Source organism: Monodelphis domestica, chromosome 5 (assembly GCF_027887165.1).
Source record: "Monodelphis domestica isolate mMonDom1 chromosome 5, mMonDom1.pri, whole genome shotgun sequence".
NCBI lineage: Eukaryota > Metazoa > Chordata > Mammalia > Didelphimorphia > Didelphidae > Monodelphis > Monodelphis domestica.
The window spans coordinates 6521764-6542616 of NC_077231.1; the positions used below are offsets into that span (position 1 = coordinate 6521764).

The following is a 20853-nucleotide window of genomic DNA, read 5'->3' on the forward strand; positions in this document are numbered from 1 at the left end:
TACACTTTCTCATTACCCTTACTTTCACTCTTTCTCCTTTTGTAAATAAACTGCCATAAAAATCCATTCTGTCTTAATTTTGGAGACCACATTTTTATACGTTTAGTTCAACCTTAATTTTTAAGCCCTACATGACCCTGATTACCCTGATCTAATCACTGTTCACTTTGTCAATGTCTTTTCTACACTAAATCTCTCCTTTTTTGGTATTTGGACTAAACATCTTTTGTATAAAATTTATTTTTGTCCAGATGGACTAGGAATTCCTAACAGACCCAGATTAAAGGAAGAAGGGACTTACAGTGTGCCAGCCACTGTGCTAAATGATTTACAACTATTATCTTATTTGATTTTCAAAATCAAACAGAGGCTGGATTTGAACCCAAGTCTTCCTAACTCCAGGTCCAGTACTCTATTTATATCCTGTGCTACCTAGTGCAAATCTATTAAGATCATTTTGGATTCACTGCTGCCCAGTAAAAATTGAACTCAAAGCATAATCAGTCCATAAGAATCTATCAAGTACTTTCTATGTGCCAGGCACTGTGCTCTCCAGGTTCAATAATAATAGGGCCAGAGGAGTGCTATGTCTAACCTGCTGTCTACCCCTGCTGGGCAGTGGAGTGGAAAGGGTATTGTCTACCCCATGCCTGGGGGGTGGGGGGGAGGGTAGTGAAAGCTGACAGAGAATTCTGGCCTTTGTACCCCCCTAGTCCATCTAATCTAACCTCCTCCAAACATCCATCACCTCTATGGGCTCTCTGGTCAGTTGGGTTACCTAGCTCCTACTTGAAGATCTAGTACCCTCCATGTCTAATAAGGACACTTCCATGGTGAGCAGAACCCTCTCCAAATGCTGGGATCTAGTCTATGTCTCCCAGCCCTAAGGGTCTAAAGGAAATCGAGTTATAGTTGTCTCCCCTGCTCTCCTCTCACAGAGGTCCCGACCCTAAAATAGCCATTGCAAGTGCAGTACCTCCTGGTTAGTTTCTGTGCCTCCAGGCTCTCTCACTCTCCAATTCATCCTCCACGTGGCTGCCTGATTGATATTCTAAAAACAGGACCTTACCATATCACTTCCTACTCAAATATTTTCAATAGCTCTCAACTGATTCTAGGAAAAAATCCTCAGCCTGGCATTTAAAGTTCTTGTCAAACTGGCTCCCACCTACCTTTCTAGATTAATTCACTACACATTATTCCCATTCATGCACTGTCCATTGCGATCCAATCGGTCTATTTGCTTTTCCTATAGATGCCAATCTGTCTCAGGCTTCTTCCCCCCCCCCCCCAAATCCCCCCTAACTTCCTTCAAAGATCAGCTTGTTGCCATGTGCTCTCCTAGTCATTTACTGAGCTCTGCCCCTTTTCAGCACTCTGGTAAATGTTTCCATCAGTGCTTATTGGACAGTTCTAGAGCGTACCCTGTCTTCCATGGATCAAGAAATGGCACTGTTGCGGACAGCTGAGGGGAGCCCCTCAGCTGGATAGAGCGCCAGCCCTAGAGATGGGAAATCCAGGGATCAAATGTGACTTCAGACACTTACTAGCCGTGTGACCCTGGGTGAGTCACTACACCTCCATTGTCTAGCCCTTACCGCTCTTCTGCCTTGGAACCAATACATAGTATTGATTCTAAGATGGAAGGGAAGGGTTTTAAAAAAAGAAACGGCACGGTTATTGGTCACGGTGGGTAAGGGGCTGGGAGTGGTGGACTTCAGGGTATCTGGGGGCACTCTAGGGCAGAGACATGGAGATAATTTGGGGGATGGGGGAAAATGGTGTTTGCGTGAACATAAGACTTCATTTCTACTTTAGAAAAACCCAGTATCAGTGTCACTTCCTGGGCTAGCTACCCACCATGCCCCGCCCCAAACACTCCTCCCTCCTCTGGTAAGGCCTTAACTCCAGGGCCCCACCCATCTTCTCCCTAGACCTTCCGTCCCCTCCCTAAACCTTTCCCTTTTCCCTCATTGACCCCACCCCTTCACTGGCCCCACCTCCTCATGGGCCCTGCCTCATTCCTGACATCGCTTCTTCCTCCACTGACCCCTCTCCCTCCCCTCATGGGCCCCGCCCCCTCCCTGATTCTTCCGCTCCTCTTACTCACCCCGCCCCTCCCATCACTGACCCCTCCCCTTTCCTTCACAATTCCTCCCTTTCCATCACTGACCTCACCCTAGTGCCTCACTGACCATCCCCGCGTCGCCCCCACATGTCCCCCCTGCCCTTAAGCACCTGCGCCCCATTCAGCTCCTAAACGCCTCTGACCCCACCCCAGGCGGGGCTCTCAAGTCAGGCCGTTACCGGAAGTGTCTTCATCCGGAGACGAGGGACGCTCTAGCTGGCAAAAGGTTGCTCTCGCTGGCCCTCCGAGGAGAGCTTTGCGCGCGAGACGTCCCTCCGACCGCGGGGTGGCGAGAGTGCAGTGTGCTGGGCTTCCGCTTCTCCAGACCTGCAAACGGAGATTGCCTCTCTAGGAGAGGGAACGCTACTCTCTATGGCTTCCTGACGCATGCTTGGCGCAGGCAGGAGGCGGAGCCAGAGGGGGCGGGGCAGAGAGGCGCAGACGCAGTGAGCCCTTGGACCTTGCGCGCGGCCCGGTCTCCATGGCAACGCCGCGCGGCGGCGCCTGAGGCGGTCTCGGAGAGCCTTGAAGGAGGAGCCGGAGGCGGCCTCAGCCTCAGCATGGATGCACTGTGGGGCGCTGCCCCGCGCCCGTCGCTACCAGGCCTGGACCCCTCAGAGAGCCCAGGCTCCACCCCCACTGACACCTGCCGAACTAGCCGCCCACCTCTGCCCTGGGCGCGCTTCTCCTCCTGGCTCGAGTGTGTGTGCGTGGTGGCCTTCGACTTGGAGCTGGGCCAGGCCCTGGAGGTGAGGGGGGAGGGGCAGGCCTAAGGAGGGAAGGGGGGCGACTGGGGTGGAGGGGCCTTGGACCTGGAGCTGGGCTAGGCCCTGGAAGGGAGGGGAGGGTATACTGGGGTGGGGAGTGCCTTGGCTCTAGAGCTGGGACTGGGACCCCGACCTTGTCGCCTGGAGCCTCCTAAAGGGCTTAATAAGCGCTCGGGCCATGACTGGAAAAACTGTAGAAGAGTGAGTCTTGGAAGGGGAGAATACTCTTAGGTTCCCCCTAGAGCAGCGTTCTCAACCTCTCAATTTGTAACAATGAGAATACACAAAGTATATCAGGTATTTACATTCCAAATCCTAACTGTAGCAAAATTACAGTTTTGAAGTAGCCACCAAAAGAATTTTTTGGTTTGGGGTCACCGCAACATGAGGAACTGTATTGCGGAGTCACGGCATTAGAAAGGCTGAGAACCACTGCCCTAGAGGGAAGCCTTTGCCCCTCGGACCTGCTGCCTGCTGCCTGGGAGCTTCTTGCAGCCCCAAAGCAGCTTGAGTCTGAGGGTTTTTTTGACCAGCAACACCAGTAGGACCCGCCTCCTCCTTGAGACTAGTCTGAAGGATTGGGTCTTTGCTCTTAGGATGCAGCACCACCACCACCGGGGGTGGAACACTTATAGATGGGGCGGGCATCTGGTCAGTTAAAAATAAACCTGAGAACTGGCTTTATATGCTTCCTGGGCTTGCTTTGTGTCCGTCCTCACAGTAGCACAGAGATGTAGCAAAAGGCATGTATTAGATACGACTTTATTTTAGAAATGGGGTGGGAGTGGGGTTCAGAATGAGAAAACGAGGGCAGGTTGGATCATTACTCAAGGTCAGAAAATGATGTAGCTACAGGGTCAAGGATGACAACTTCGGATTGTGACTGTCGCAAACTGGGTCTCTTAAGTCTTAGCCCTCACTCTTTGTAACAGTATTCCCGAAGAATGACTCGTTTTAGTGCTCCTCGGATGCCTAGTTTGGCTCTTGCCCATTTCCCAGAAAGACATCTTTTTGTCACCAATCCCGACCGACCTAGGTCCTTCTTACAAGTGCATTCCAGGAGGAGTCTCTAGAGTCGGATGTGACCCTTCTGTGGTCAGACAGGATTGCCAACTCCAGGGAGAGAGTGAGGTATTGTGGGAAATAGAAAAGATGGCTTCTGCTCTGGAAAAATGTATAATCTAATTGAGACAAAACAAACAAATAAGGAACACTGAGATTCTGCTGTTAACTGAGATGATCATATCATTCTGGAGGGGAAGTTAACAGATCTTCTGAATTCACTCAGGTGCCCCTGTCTTCTTTCGGCCTCTTCTCCAGAGCTATCCTCTTACCCCTGAGAAATTGATGTCTTTGAAAAGGCTCAACTCTTTAATTTAATTAAGGGGTAGAGGCAGTGTTTCTAGTGCTCCAGTTAAGGGAGTTAAGGGTTTTATATAGTACCTACGCTGGGTCAGTCACAATAAGTGCTTTTTACAAATATTATTTTACTTGATCCTCACAACCTTGGGAGGTAGTGACTTGCCCAAGGTCACATAAGAAGTGTGTGTCTAGATTTGAACTCAGGTCTACCTAATCTCAGACCCATCCTTCTATCCACCAAGCCACATTGCACCTTGCAGATAAATGCTTGTTAAATGAACTCTTTGGTCTTGGAAAGAGTATGTGCCTTCTCCCCTCCCATGTGCTCTGTGTCTACATGTGCATATATACATCTGTGTTTGTGTTTTATTTACATATCCAGTTACTTATATAATGTTTCAGAAAGTGTGTTTGAGGGCAAGAACTGTTTTTCCTCTTTGTATCCCAAGTGATAAGCTTGACAAAAATGCTTTCTGATTGATCCTGAGAATTCAGGTGTGTAGAAAAGCGCTCCTTACCAAAACTTAAATAAATTCTTTTAAACTGGGGAGTACATGAAGATAATGAGGAGTCTGTAAATCCTGTCTTTGGAGATCGAGGTGTTGAACCTGGAAGAGAGAAGTCTTGAGGACATGGTTTCTGTATTAGAAAGAATAGAACATGGGATTGCAAGTGGACTTCATTCATCAAGCATTTCTTTTGTGCCTAATATGTCCCAAGTGCTGGAACTTGTACAGCTCTGGAGGGCAGAATCTACTAATGGGTAGAGATTGCATAGAGACATATTTAAACTTAAATTAGTAAGACCTTTTTTTTTTTAAACCCTTACCTTCCATCTTGGAGTCAATACTGTGTATTGGCTCCAAGGCAGAAGAGTGGTAAGGGCTAGGCAATGGGGGTCAAGTGACTTGCCCAGGGTCACACAGCTGGGAAGTGTCTGAGGCCAGATTTAAACCTAGGACCTCCCGTCTCTAGGCCTGACTCTCAATCCACTGAGCCACCCAGTTGCCCCCAGTAAGACCTTTTAAGGGAGAAAAAGAGTCCATTTAAAAAAAAAAGAACAATTAAAAACTGAGTTTCCAGGTAGTGAGTTTCCTTTCTGGAGGTATTTCAGCAGAAGATTGATGATTTGAACAGTTCTTTTGAAGGTATATGGATATATACCATGGATAGAGTTGGATGATTTATAAAGTCCTTCATCTCCAAAATAGTTTCTGAATCAGCATGGTAACCAGCAATTTCAGCTTGGACCCTCGTCCTTTCAACATTAGAGGCATCGATCATCAGAGAAGGGTACAGGGTAGAGGTTCACAGAGATGGGGTGGGGAAGGACTTGAGCTCTGGTTTTTCCTATCACTAATCGAGGCAGTTCAGACTGATTATCTCTAAGGGTGAGGAGATTCAGGAGCAGAGAGGACTGACATGGTCTGATGGGAAATATGAAGGGTGAGGAAGACTGAGCTATCACAATGGGGTTATAGGGTGAGACAGAGACAGAGACAGAGTGGGATGGGCTGAGGATGCCCCAGAGTCAAAGGAAAGCAGCTGGGTAGGCCTGAGGAACGTATAGGATGGCACACTGGGATAACTTGTATCAGTGATACAGAGCATGTGGGATGGTCATGGGGTTCCAATAACTAGGGGCTTTGAGGACTTTACATGAAAAGTGTAGGGTTTTTTTCTTTTTAAACATTATTTTATTTGGTCATTTTCAAACATTCATTAGAAACAAAGATCATTTCCTTTTCCTCCCCCCCCCCCACTCCTCCCATTGGTGATGCATGATTCCTCTGGGTATCACATGTGTCCTCGATCCGAACTCGAAAATGTAGTTTTGTATGACCCAAATGTTATTTATACCGGCTATCTCCTGTGCAGAAAATGTATTCCCTCCTCTACCTCTCTGAAACCTTGCCTTCCTTCAAGGATTATTTACCTCAGGGAACACTTCCTTCTGGAAGTCCTCTCTGGTCCCCAGGAACTCTGTGTGACTGTTTACATGTAAATTCTACTACTTTATATCATTTACTGAGAACATGTTATTCAAAACATGAAATCTTGAAATTTTAAAAATTCAACTCGTTCTAGATTTTGAGAGCTGATTGCTAGCATTTCATAGGCCCCACTCGAGGATTCGAGGATTCCTTGAAAAGTACAGTTGATAATTCTACTCTAAATAGAAAGTCAACCTAATTACTCTGAAGGTTTTCTTTTATATCCTCTATGTTCCAATTAAACTGACTGCTCTCAGTGTCCTAGACTTACCCATCTTTCTTATTTACTTTTGCTGTTACTTCTAAGAAGCCTCTCTCCTGTGAAGGGAAGCTCCCTGCCCATCACCCTCACAACCACAAAAAAAAAAATACCCCACAAACAGCTGCCCAGAGCGCTTTGAATTTGTCTCTATTAGCTCCAGATCCCCATCCACCTCTTGGTGTACACATATTGTCCTTCCCTATTGGACTGAAGTTCCTTGAGGGCATATGGGGTCATTTTTCATCTTTTTGTTACCAGCACTTAGCCTAGTAAGAGCCAGGCACTTAATAATCAACATCTGTCCATTTGTTAAATTCAGTTTGTTTTGGACAAACATGCCTCTTTTTTCTTTTGTACCTTTCCTCCCTCCAACACTGTTATTTGTGGATTTGATGTGCTGCTGATGCTCTGAGTAGACAGATGGACCAGCCCTAGACTTCCTGTGCCCTAAAGACCTTAGGCAGGAGGGTATAGACATTCCTTGATGAACACTTGGGATCCCTGCACTTTTTTTTTTAATTAAATTTTATTTATTTATTTATTTTTTTGAAAATTTTATTTAGTCAATTTAGAACATTATTCCTTGGTTACAAGAAACATATTCTTTCCCTCCTTCCCCTCCCCCCCATACTTTCCCAAAGCTGACACACAATTCCGCTGGGTTTTACATGTGTCCTTGATCAGAACCTATTTCCATGTTGTTAATGTTTGCACTTGGATGTTCACTTAGAGTCTATATTCCCAATCATATCCCCTCTACCCATGTAATCAAGCAGTTGTTTTTCTTCCGTGTTTCTACTCCCACAGTGTTTCCTCTGAATGTGGATAATGTTCTTTCTCATAGATCCCTCCGGGTTGTTCAGGATCACTGCATTGCCACTAATGGCAATTAGTGAAGAGAAGTCCATTACATTCTATTATACCACAGTGTTTCAGTCTCTGTGTAAAATATTCTTCTGGTTCTGCTCCTTTTACTCTCCATCAATTCCTGGAGGTCGTCCCAGTTCACATGGAATCCCTCCAGTTTTATTATTCGTTTTAGCACAATATTATTCCATCACCAACATATACCACAGTTTGTTCAGCCATTCCCCAATTGAAGGGCATCCCCTCATTTTCCAATTTTTTGCCACCCCAGAGAGTGTAACTATGAATATTCTTGTACAGGTCTTTTCTCTTATTATCTCTTTGGAGTACAAACCCAACAGTGCTATGGCTGGGTCAAAGGGCAGAAAGTCTTTTAGAGCCCTTTAGGCAAAGTTCCAAATTGCCCTCCAGAATGATTGGATCAACTCCACCAGCAATGCATTAATATCCCTACTTTGCCGCATCCCCTCCAGCATTCATTACTTTCCTTTGCTGTCATGTTAGCCAATCTGCTAGGCGTGAGGTGATACCTCAGAGTTGTTTTGATTTGCATCTCTCTGATTATAATAGATATAGAGCACTCTTTCATGTGCTTATTAATAGTTTTGATTTCTTTAACTGCAAATAACCTATTCATGTCCCTTGCCCATTTATCAGTTGGAGAATGGAGATCCCTGCACTCTTGTTGCCTTCCTGTAATTTCATTAAACCCTATAACCATCCAAATTCCTCCCCCTTGTAATGTCTAACCCTAGTTTCTTTCCCCCAACCCCAAGACATCCAGGGTATGAGCTTCTTTCTGACTCTGACCTGTCCTTCCTGCTCCCTTCTCCAGAGCCTATTTAGAATCACATCCATTTGGGCTAGCAAAGGGATCTCTTACCAAAGTCAACACAACAAAATTCATTTCAACTCTCCATGTATTGATTAGGAATATTTCTGATTTTAAAAATTTTGTCTGGGAAGAGTTGAGGAATTGGGGGCCAGAAGAGAACAGAAAGGAGGGGAAGAAAGACCTGGGACCTATCTGGGCCAAACCTGGACTGAAAAGGAAGAAGGCTCTGGGATCAAGCAGCAACGCACACACCCATCCTGGAGGGTAAGGGGTTTCTTGGTGCTACTCCACAGAAGATCTAGGATATTTGCAGAGACCACCTGTATCCTGGGCCTTACAGACTATGGGATTGCTGTATGAGTCTGACCCAGAAGTTAACAGAAAACATTGAGGAATGAAGTAGACAACCACCTTTCTAAAGCAGGGAAAAGAACAAGAATAGAGCAGCCTGACCCTAGACTTCACTGGGGCTCTTGGGTCCAGGGGAAAGTACATGAAAAAAAAATGTATTTGTATGTTTTTTGCCACCAAACCCTAAGGATTGTGGGACCTTTCAGCAGTCCTGCAGCTATGTCCTCCTTCGGGTGTTTTCTTCTCCATTAGAATGGGAGGTCCTTGAGAGCAGGGACTGCCTGGCTCTTCTCTTTGGATATCCAGGCCTTAATTTGTAAACATTTAATAAAAAGCTTTACTCATTTGGAGATGAGAATGGGAGAAAGGGAAGAATTTGGAGTCTGGACATCCTGACTGCTTCTTCCTACCTGTGTGCCCTTTAGCAGATGTGCCCATATCTCTGAGCTTTTGTAAAATGAAGAAGTCCTTTCCAGCTCTCAATCAGTGATATTAACAGCGATTATCAAAGTGGCCCTAGCCCCAAGCTCCTGACTCCCCTGTGAGGCCTCTTGGGCTGGTGTTGGAGCACTTGGTAATGACCAGGACTCACACTGTTCCTTTCTCTTGTGTCTGGCCAAATGGGATTGAGTTTCCCATGGAACCGAAGCTCTGTTTTTGAGTATGTCAAGGACTGGCATATTCTCCAAGGGATAGGCTGGGTGGACTGGCATAAAGGCTAGCTTCTGAGGACGTTCAGAGCTTCTCGGATATAGACAAGGTGACGTGGGTCGGCAGGGACTTTTCCATCCCTAGATTGCTCCTAGAAGAAAGTCATTCCTTGATTTTCTTTCTTTTTTAATACCACTTCTACTTTTTTTCAGTAATCAAGTGTTTGTTTTCCCGCTTTCCCCAACTGAAAACATTAACAACAGACCTTATAACAAATGTGTGCAGTCAAACAAGACAGTCACAATTGTACATGGCTGAAATTGTCGATCCATTCTGCAGTTTGGCCATTTGGCTGTCTCAAAAGGTGGTCAGCAGATCCTTTGGAATCATGGTTAATCATTGCACTGATCAGAATTAAGGCTACTGGTGCTGCTGGTGCTGCTTTCTCCATGATGAGCCACAGAGGATGTTGGCACCATCCTCCCTGCATGCTCAGGAACCTTCCTGAGCCTCTTGAAGAGTGAGCAGCAGATGAGTAAAGGCCCAGCAACCTGGTGGCTGGGCAGGCGGGCAGCATTTGCAAAGTGGCTGCTGTACTTACCAAGATCCATTCAAGAAGCAAGTCTGTGTAGAATCAGGCTATTGCAAAAGGCAAACAAACCTGTGCCAGGCACAGTAATCCAGAATCAGGACAATGTTCATTATTTCGGGGGGGGGGGGGCAGCAAGACTTTGCCCTTCCCCTAGTTCCTTATTCTGGCATAAATAGAAGGGAATCGATGGGGTCACTACTCCCCTTGTAGCAAGACTGACCAATAAGTGCCTGGGATTGGGGGGGGGGGACAGGCATTTATTAGGTGCCAAGTATGTGCCAGACCCTGTGCTCGACACTTTGATCCTCAAAAGCTTACAAGGGAAGTGCTGTTACTATCCCCATTTTCCAGTGGAGGAAACTGAGGCAGCCAGGTTAAGTGATTTGCTAAGGAACACCAAGCAAGTAAGTGAACTCTGATTTGAACTCCTATGAGACACCCCCCCCCCCATCCCTTTGGCATTGTTTCCTTGTTACCCAACTTTGTAGGGTATAGCTACTTTGTTGCTTGAATTGAGGTTTCTTAAATTCTCCTTGCAGTCCTGGGGCTTCCTTTCTTCTGCCTCATCTCTAGTCAGATGATTCAAAGGCCAAACTCAGCATCTTTCCCCAAACCCATCCCTCCCAAGCATGCCTCTGCTAAGGTAGTGCAGTGGATAGAGTGTTGGGCCTGGGCTCAGGAAGACTCCTCCCTACCCCCCAGGTCCTACCACTGGGAAGAATCTGAGGCCAGATTGGAACTGGGGTCTTCCTGACTATAGACCCCGTGCTCCATGCATGCATGCTTGATCCTTGATTGATACTGGCACTCCCTCTGATTCCCTTCCTTCCTGCTTCCTCAGTCTTGTGACCTCACCGTGTGCAGCCTCCGCCCTCTCCATTCCTCTTCCCACTGCCCTCATCTCCCAACACTATGGGCTCCTTGCCGAGCTAGCCCTTGCCCCTTTGTCCTGTCCCCAGTCACACCCTGACCAAAGGCCCCTCCTGGATTCCTCACACCATTCACCCTCTTCTTATCATGTGCTGCTGAACAGAACTGGAGGAAATCATTAAACAGAGCTGATTTGGGTCCTCTGCAGATGGATATCAGGGCTTGTCTCCTGGGCCCTCACTGCCAGGAGGCACATAAATGCTTGTTGTGTGAAACTGAACTGAACTGGTTTATTTTCAGCTACCACAACAAAATATGTAGTCAGTGAGTGTTACTTTCTGGGTTTTTATTCCACTTCCAGCCCGTGTTATTGTCCAAGTCCTAACAATAATAATGATAGTCACTGCAAGAACCTGACAATCACATAGCACTATAAGGACTGCAAATTTACATTCTCCGTTTCATTTGTTCTCACCACAATCCTGCAAAGTAGGTACTCTTATTGGCTCCATTTTATGGATAAAGAAACTGAGGTTCAGAAGTTGAATGGCTTGCCCAGAGTCACACAGCTAGTAAATGTCAGAGGCAGGATTTGAACCCCATTCTTAATTTGGAATCCAGCCCTCTGGATTCTATTTCTCCAATATGGAGAGGCAGGATATGTTTTCTTTTAAGAGGAGCACCACAACCAAAGCACAAAAACAGGTTAAGATTCTTTAAATTAAAGCACTAGAGGAATATCCAGTGCTCATGATGGGGCCATGCCAATGAAATAAATATGACAATACTAACAAAGTTAGTTTATACTTTCAATGCTATGTTATTCGGAGTGCCAAGGGATATTTTCAGAACTTGAAAACATAAATTACCTAGAATAAAAACTGCTGGGAAAAATGGAGTCTGGCAAAAATTAGGTTTAGACCAATGCCTTACACCTGACATTACAGTACATTCTATATGGATACACATCCTTAAGATTAAAGATTATATGATGAAAAAATGAGGAGAGAAACAAATCATATACAAGTATGAGATCCATTTCTAAGCAAACAAGATAGAGCTAAAAGCAAAAAAATAGATAGCTTTGAGTACATGAAACTGAAAATCTGCACAGACAAGATAAGTGCATCTAGGATAATAGAAGCTGGTAAATAGGAAAAGATTTTTATATCACACTTCTCTGATAAGAGCTTGTAATCTAAGATTTATAAGCAATAGCCATTCCCCAAAAGATAAACAGTCAAATTGTATGAAGTTAATGGTTCTCATAAGGAAAATTGCAAAGTATCTACAACTACATTAAAGAATAAGCCAAATCGCTAATATGAAAAGAAATGCAAATCAAAACTATCCCAAGATTTCATCTCATAACCTGCAGATTGGCAAAAAAGTACCCAGAAAATGTCAAGTCAATGTGGGAGGGATTTGTAGCAAGGTAGGCACACTAATAGACATTGTTGGTGAAGCTGTGACATGACACAACCATTTTTGGAATTATGTTTGGAATTATGTAAATAAAGTGACATACCCTTTGAACCAGAGACTCCATTACTTGGTATGAACTTCAAGGAAGCTATTGACCAGAAAAAGATCCCTAGGTACATCAAAACATGGTAGCAACCCCTTTTGTGAGAGCAAAAAATGAGAAACAGAAAAGATGCCCATAGATTCGGGAATGACTCAGTAAATTGTGGTACTTGGATGTAATGGAATATGAAGTGATAAGAATGAGGAATACAAAGAAGCATGAAAAGGTCTATATGAACTAATGCAGAAGAAAGTCAGCAGAACCAAAGAAATAGTCTCCTCAAAGACTATGACAACGAAAGTAGACGGAAGTGACACCAAAAAAGCAAAAATAACAAAATTATTACAATCCAGCAAGACTGGACCCAGAGTGAAGAGAAATGAGAAGTTACCTCCACCCCACAAGAGTCACACATCATACATGTTTTTGGAATTTTTCAATGTATTCATCAGTTGTCCTGATCTTTTTTCCCTCTCTTTTTGTGTGTGTGTTTTTTAAAATATAATTGGGACCTCATGCCTAGCAGACTGGCTAACATGACAGCAATGGAAAGTAATGAGTGCTGGAGGGGATGTGGCAAAGTTGGGACATTAATGCATTGCTGGTGGAGTTGTGAATTGATCCAACCATTCTGGAGGGCAATTTGGAACTATGCCCAAAGGGCGATAAAATACTGTCTGCCCTTTGATCCAGCCATAGCACTGCTGGGCTTGTACCCCAAAGAGATAATAAGGAAAAAGACACGTACAAGAATATTCATAGCTGCGCTCTTTGTGGTGGCCAAAAATTGGAAAATGAAGGGATGACCTTCCATTGGGGAATGGCTGAACACACTGTGGTATATGTTGGTGATGGAATACTATTGTGCTCAAAGGAATAATAAAGTGGAGGAATTCCATGGAGACTGGAACGACCTCCAGGAAGTGATGCAGAGTGAAAGGAACAGAACCAGGAGAACATTGTACAAAGACTGATATACTGTGGTATAATAGAATGTAATGGACTCCTCCATTAGTGGCAATGCAGTGATCCTGAACAACCCGGAGAGATACAGGAGAAAGAACACTCTCCACTTTCAGAAGAAAAACTGTGGGAGTAGAAACAGAAGAAAAACAACTGCTTGATCACATGGGTCGAGAGGATATGGTTGGGGATGGAGACTCTAAATGAACATCAACAACATGGAAATAGGTTCTGATCAAGGACACATGTAAAACCCAGTGGAATTGCATGTCAGCTATGGGAAGGTATGGGGGGAGGGGAAGGAGGGAAAGAATATGATTCTTGTAACCAAGGAATAATGTTCCAAATTGACTAAATAAATGAAAAACATATAATTGGGGTCAGCAAGGTGGCACAGGAGATCTTGGGTACCAATATGGTCTCAGATACTTCCTAGCTGTGTGTCTCTGGGCAAGTCACTTAACTCTCATTGCCTAACCTTTACCACTCTTCCGCCTTGGAACCAATACCCAGTATTGATTCTAAGATAAAAAGTAAGAGGTGTTTTTTTGTTGTTGTTTTTTTAAGTACTGTTTGTTATCCAGGATGGCTTTTTAAGAGGTAGAAGGAAATGATGATACTAAGAATAATAAATTATGTAAGAAACAGAAGACATAAAACATTTTATTTAAAAATAAAAACAAAATTGGAGACCTTGTCAATGTCATGGTACCAGATTAAAATGTGACTGGGAAATTTTTAGCAAAATAAATAAAAATAGAAGGCAATGAAGATAACTTCATGTGTCATTTTCTGAGTCAATGAAGGAATCCATTTCTATTTTGAGTTTGATACCATTTGATAAAAGACTCTTAATTTGATACTTCTTTGATCTATATGTTTAATATACTAAATATTTACAGGTGTGTCTAAACTATTACATTGAGATATAGTTCTAAATTGGAAGCTTGAAGCTGGTTGATGTTATCTGCCAGTTTCTCTGAATATCACTATAAGAGTCCTCCTTTTCTATTTAGAATAATAATAGTAGAACAACTTAAGTTTTGAAAAATGCTTTGCATGGATCACCATTTTACCACAAAAAAATTGAGAGTAAAATGTTTTTATGCCAAAAAAAGGGGAAGTGATGCCTCATGCTCTTTATTTTTTACCTCAGTCTCTTGAACCCAGTCTCTTCACCAAACAAACCTTCAGAGTTAAGGTAAATGGGCCTGATCCCATTCCAGGCCTTCCTTTTCTCTTCTGATCAACTCTTTCATCCCCATTAGGAGGCTCCTTCTGTCCTTGCCCCAACCCACTCCCCCTTCTCTTCTCATTTCCCTACCCAGTTCTTGTGCAGACATCACAGTGTCTGCTAACCATTGCCCTTCCCAGCAGCCAAGGGTGATATACCTGTGGGGGAGCCGCCCCCAAGTCATGGTGCAGAGATATGGGCCTCAGAGCCCAGAGGCTCTTTGCTTTTCTTGTTGCCCTCAGTTTCTAGGGCTTCATGAGGGAAGTGTGAACCAGAAACTTCCACCTTAGCAACATTGTTATTTTGATTTTGTGACAGTTTTCAAAATAATCCCATGTGGCTTAATGAAAGCTACTTTGCTTAAGTCAATATATCCTCATTTGTCCAACTAGGGCCTCATTATCCCCTGTGCACCTTAAGCACCTATGTAGACCATAGCAAATCATTGCTGGGAAATGTTCCTTTTATCTTTTCTTTCCTTTTTTGAACTCTTACCTTCCAGCTTACCTTCAATATTATATATCAGTTCCAAGGCAGAAGAGTGGTAAGGGGTGGACAATGGGGGTTAAGTGACTTACCCAGGGTCACACAGCAAGGAAGTGTTTGAGGCCAGGTTTTAACCCATGATTTTCCAACTCTCTGAGCCAAGTTGCCCCCCACTTTTATCTTTTTGCTTTGCTCCTTCCAGTAAAAACTAACTCTAAAAGAAGGCCTTCCTGCAGTCCTGAAGTCTTCAGAATCCTGAATCCCAGGCTTTTTTCTTCATCCTATGCTGGCTGCCTGGCTTCAGTATTCTTTTTTATCCCTTTAATCCCACTCTCTGTGCCTCAGGCTCCAACTCTGGAATATGAGAATGATTCCCCTTCCTTACATGCTAACCTAGAGAGAGCACTGCCTTAGAGTCTGTGAATTCTTTGTCCCTGGAAACATCTGTGTTGGTTTGGCATCTTGGTTTTCCACTCTGGTGTCAGGTTAATTCTGCTGTCATTGATGGGACAAGGAGGGATGAGAGAAGCTGGGCTTCATTGGGGTTTTTGAAAGGAGCTGACCATGTCCCCCCCTCTCAAAGGGGGGACAGGGAACACATTCTCTCCTTCCCCAGGGCCTTGGGAGAGCCTGGAGGAAGGCTGATGGTACTATAACAGGTTCTGTTTGTTTTTTCTACAGCTGGTGTACCCCTATGATTCGAGGCTGACGGAGAAGGAGGTAGGTTTCCTTTCCTCTTGGGAACCCCCTTCAGGCAGCTACATCTTGACGTTTCATTGTGTTTTCCTGTCTGTTACAGAAAACCAGCATCTGCTACTTGTCTTTTCCTGACTCCTACTCAGGTAGGTGACTCCCCTCCCATCCCCCAGCACGTTTGAAGGAGGGGTCAGGGCATAGAAGGACAAGATAAGGAACAGAGGGGACTGGGCCCAGCTTCTTTGCTGTACACAGCTTTACCGTCCATGGAATGGGGGAAGTCACTGTCTGTTTTATAAGGTAATAGTTTTGGGGGATGGATTCAAGGGCTTCAAGGACTTAAAGAGCCTGGAGTAGCCACAGTTTCACAGCGTAAATGGCTCCTCTCATCTCTGTGATGAGAATAGGAATATTTCACTTTTGTCTACTAGAATGTATTTTACAAAGTACTTTCCCCACAATAATGTGAGGTAGACCAGATAGTACCTGTGTTCTCCCCATTTTACAGATGAGGAAACAGGTTACACGCCTCAGTCTATGTGTGACAGGGTCAGAACTTGAGGCTTCTGACTTGAAAGGCAGGGACCTGTGCCCTTTCCCACACTCATGCTCAGATGCTGTGCCAGGTATCTGAGGGGCAGGTCCTTGTCCTCCCCTTGGTGGGAAGACAGTGAGCCACCCCTTGGATGGCATCGGGCCTCAGTCAGCTCCAGGAAGGTTCTTTATTCTGCTGACAATGCCAGCAGCCCTGACCTTTAACCCGGTCTTGAAAGCTTCCAGTCTTGCCTTGCCCCAAGCACCTCAGCAGTCACTTCCCAGGAGAGAAATCCCTGAGTGTCTATCATCTTGACCAGCCTATTTGGTGTCCTGTGCCAAGCCTTGACAGTGGTCAAGGGCCCTGACACAGCATTCTCAGAGTGCCCAAGGCCAAGTCCATTCTCTGTTTGCTGAGAGTGTTTCCAGAGAAGAGGGATCAGGGAGGGCCTGTGGCAGTTGGGGCCAAAAGAGCAGCTAGAGGAAGGCTGGGGGCCTGCCTTTGAGGTTTCCTTTGCTGAAAGACAGGGTGGACACTTGGAACTTTCTCCTTGTGAATGTACTAGAACAGCTTGAATTGCTGACAGTCATGTGAACCCATCCCTCTTCCTTTGACCCCCCTCTTGAATTCCCTGTTGGGGTTCTCAGTACACAAGGCTTCTGTAAGGGTGCAGAGGGGGTGTCCTGTACTTGTCCCAGGTTTTTTGCACAGAAGAGGTGCTGAGACCATGGAGTTGGTCAAGGTCTGGAGCTGGCCACTGTACTCTTCCCTCCCAGGGCAGCTGGAGTTTAGAGCAGTTAATGAGCTTCCACCTTCTAGGGTTTGGGGATGACTGGCACTACCCTTGAACCAATGGTTATTATTGCTATGCCACCTCTGGGGATGTCCACAGATACTGGGCACCGGAGACTCAGTGAGGGGTAGGCTCAGCACTAGGGCATGCACACGGGTGCCAGCCATAGTGTGGGTAACTGGGTCGGGCCTTGCTTCTTTCAGGCTGCCTTGGGGATACCCAGTTTAGCTTCCGTTTTCGTCAGTCTGGGGGACAGAGGAGCCCACACTCTATCGATGATGATGATGGTTATAACAAAGGGGCCCCTGTGACCCTGCAGGTGAGTGAGTCACAGTGCCTGGCTGGGGTCTGTCTGGACCACAGACAGAATGTGGTGGTAGTTTCTCCCTGGGATCCTGCCAACATCACAGGTAGGTCAGGAGGCTCATTCTCAGCCCCCCTCCGTCCCAGGAGATCTGAGGGTGTCAGGGAGGTGAACCATGCAGGTCTCTGACGGACATGGCACGTCCCCAGAACCACCAGGTCTCCTTGCTAGGGGAGCCCTGGCCACCGCTGCAGATCCCACACTTGACCCCACAGACTCCAGGGGGCAAATGTCCTTTCTGAGCTTCTCTGTCCAAGGACATTTATTAGCTGGGGCTGGTCCATGAGCCACAGACAAAAGCCTACTTATTGCTGGCCTGTCCCAGAGCCTTTCCAGTGTGGAGAAGTGGTCCAGACTGACCTCATGTTAGCCTGTTCTTCAAAGCCCCTTGTCCACACTAGGCCAAAGCTTGGGAGCAGGAAGGAGGAGTTAGAGTCGGACTTGTTGGTGCTTTAGCACTCTGGCCTGCCCCCTCAGCAGTCTAGGCATTGTCCCCATTCTGCTGAGGGCAGAGGTTCTTCAGGCCTGCTTGCCTCCAGCTGAGAGGCTTGCTCGGCTCAGGCATACAGACAGGAGCTACAGGCCTGACCCCTTCTGGGCACTGGACTCTGGGGACAGGAGCCTTATGTGAAGGAGAGTTTCCCTTGACCCTGCTAAGGGGATGGGAAGTCATTCCTTCCCTGCCTCCTCTGTCCCCTCGGGCTTGGTCTGACTATTAACAAGAGAGCAAATTCAGAGGTCTCTTGGTTCCATTTGTTCAGGCAGTGCTTGAGTCTTTGCAAGGTGTAAGGCCTGTGGAAGGTGGAGGCAAAGGTGGTGAAGAAGGCAGGAGGTCCCTGCTGTCCTGTCGCTTCCTGTTTTAGTAGCCATGGCTTGGTATCCCTGCTAAGCCCAGCCTACTTGGTGCTTGGAAGTCTCCTGGCCAGAGCCATTGACAAGCTAGTGTTCTTGGAAGGTCCTCTGTACCTGTTTCTCCTTCAGCCTTCTTTGGTCCTCCTCCCTAAGCCTGAGCCCAGCATTGATGTGTGGTAGGACCAGTGAGACCATGTCTGGTCGTGTAGGAGAAGGCAACCCCAATCCTCATCTCTGGGTCCTTTCCCCAAGTGGGGCCCTTTGGTTGGCAGACACAGGGCAGTGGGCAAGCCTGAGTCTTGGCAGTCCCCATACTGGCCTGGGATGCTTCCTGTCTTTGCCAGAGAGAGGCTGCCCACTTCTTTGGCTACGTGTACTTCAGACAGGTGAAGGACAATGCTGTGAAGAGAGGCTACTTCCAGAAGGTAAGGTCTACTCCTGGGTGGTCCTGGAGCTTAGGGGTAGGCAGCAGAGGAGAGAAGTGGGCTGCACCAAGTGATGCTAGGAGAGGGGGCAGGTGGCCTTTCCCCGGCTTGGCACCACTTCCCTGAGCCTATTGTTCACAGGTGGAGGGACAGGCTGTAGCTGGCTGTGGTAGGGAGAATTAGGGTACCGGAGTAGGGGCCAAGTATCCTGCCAGCCCAGGACCTGGACCACATACACATCTGTCCCTTTTTCTCCAGTCATTCCTATCTCCCTTTTCTTTGCATGAGGGCCGTAGAGAGAGCAGCATCTCCAATTTCAGACATGACCCCCACCCCAATGGACCTTCAAGGGGACCCGGCCCACAATGTTGGCCTGCAGCCACTACACCACAGGATTCCAGATCTAGACCTGGCTAGCCCTTCATATTACAGAGCAGGGAAACTGAGACCCAGAAGCTGGTAGGATGCCCACAGTCCCACAGATTTTAGGCAACTAAAGCAGGGCTTGAACCCAGCTAGGTCTTCTTGACTTCAAGTCTGGCATTCTGCCCACTGTTCCAAACTGCCTGTCAAAAAGCAGGACAGCATGTCTGTTCTCGAATGTGGGCCCGGGCAGGAAGGGCAGTGATGTAAAAACAGAAGGCATCAAGGAAAAATTACCCCTACCTACTAACCCTCCACACTGTGACTCCCTTCCAGTCATTGGTGCTAGTGTCCCGCCTGCCCTATGTGAACTTGTTCCAGTCCCTGCTGAACCTTATTGCACCCGAGTACTTTGAGAAGTTGGTTCCATGTTTGGAAGCAGGTGAGTCCATAGATGGTAGGACAGGCCTGAGCAGAAGGCAAGGGGTCAAGAGGGGACACGTGCAGGTACGGTCACAGGGTGAAATTTGTCTCCAAGCTAGACCCACAGGCCCCCCCTTGGGCTCACATTCTTGAAAAAAGTCTTTTCTCCTATGCCTTGCTTGGCACAGTATAAATATTAGACCAGTCCTGTGGTTTTCCTCTTAGTTATTGAGCTTTGCCACCATGCCCAGAGCTCTGGCCAGGCTTGATTACCTATGGCTAAGATTACCCATTGGAGCTCTTCCCTCTGTTCCCTCTTCTCTTATGTCCCAGACAGTTTAGTACAGGCTCTCCAAATGCCCCCCCTTGGCATGGGCGCTGCTTGTGTCTGGTAGATTCTTCTTCAGGTGGAGGGAGACTGCCTCAAATGAGAACCAGCCTGCTTGCTTGGGCCCTCTTCTAACTTCTCGACCTATTGGCAGTGTGCAACGAGATTGACCAGTGGCCGCCCCCAGTGCCAGGACAGACTCTGAATCTGCCTGTGATGGGAGTCGTCATGCAGGTAATGAGAGTCCGGGCATGAGCCAGGATTCATGAGTGACCAGGAAGAGAAGGAGGCTGTAGCATGGCTAGATCTGGGGACAGGAGAAAGACACAATGGCACTGCCCTTGTGGCACACAGGTCTGGGTTACGAGACTGTTAAGTGATCAGAAACTGGTTAATGAGGGACCCTCAATGAGCCAGCACTGCTGTCAGACTCTGCAAGCCCAGAATTGAGTTGAAAACCAGCTGTTAGCCTGACCTGTGTTCCGCTGTGCTCTTACTGATTTTGTTAGCGATTTGAGTCCGCTTTCTTTGATATGAGCTGCATGTTTGATATCTCTGGTACGGTGAGGGGGTCTTTGTGGCGTGCCCCAAGGATATATGAATAATACGTGATATTTAGATGAGACGCTAAGATTTTCTGATTCTTCCTACAACCCTGCCAGGTGGTAGCCCCTTTCCCCAGTTAGGAAATTGAGGCCCAGAGAGGTTAGGTCTCGCCCACAGTCACACAACTAATAAGTGTCAGAAGCAAGACCTAAAGCCAACCTTCTTGTCATTCCAAGTTCACTAATAATAATAGCTAGACCTATTATAATCCCTACTTTACAGATGAGGAAACCAAGGCAGGCAGAAGGTGAGAAATGTCCATAATGCTGGTCCAGAGCTGGGGGTGGGGGGGTTGTTGTGATCTGAGAGACTCGGCACAGCAGATTAGATTCCAAAAAGATTTTACCAGTCAGGAATGGTTGGTCCAGTCTAAAAATGGGAAATTTGATGGGGATCTCTAGCAGCTTTTACATTTAGATCCAAAAAATGAATCTGCAAGTTCAGGGCTGGGGAGCTTTGACCATACAAGTTCCTTTGAACAATTCTGGGAGGTTTAAGGAATACAAGTTTGTTTTGAGTTAAAACAGTAGCCAAAAAGGCTAGCCTCAAGCTCAGAAGACGTGAGGCCAAGTTCCTTG

The 20853-nt window shown here is 46.4% G+C and overlaps 2 protein-coding genes across 3 annotated transcripts in view; one reads left to right on the forward strand and one right to left on the reverse strand.

Annotated features, from left to right (window-relative positions):
• Window positions 1–2446, reverse strand: part of PPP6R2 (protein phosphatase 6 regulatory subunit 2) — a 166213-nt gene extending 163767 nt beyond the window's left edge. Inside the window, exon 1 of one of the 2 annotated variants that reach the window (XM_056797539.1) lies at window positions 2308–2446. The gene's annotated coding sequence lies outside the window, so the exon portion shown is untranslated. The remainder of the gene's footprint in view (window positions 1–2307) is intronic. The other variant, XM_056797531.1, reaches the window with a different exon arrangement.
• Window positions 2447–2502: 56 nt separating this feature from the next.
• DENND6B (DENN domain containing 6B) overlaps window positions 2503–20853 on the forward strand; it is a 31223-nt gene continuing 12872 nt past the window's right edge. Inside the window, exons 1-7 of the mRNA XM_007502756.3 lie at window positions 2503–2877; window positions 15572–15610; window positions 15690–15732; window positions 17118–17233; window positions 18475–18555; window positions 19255–19360; window positions 19824–19903. Coding sequence (XP_007502818.3) covers window positions 2689–2877; window positions 15572–15610; window positions 15690–15732; window positions 17118–17233; window positions 18475–18555; window positions 19255–19360; window positions 19824–19903 — 654 coding nt within the window. The 5' untranslated portion in view covers window positions 2503–2688. The remainder of the gene's footprint in view (window positions 2878–15571; window positions 15611–15689; window positions 15733–17117; window positions 17234–18474; window positions 18556–19254; window positions 19361–19823; window positions 19904–20853) is intronic.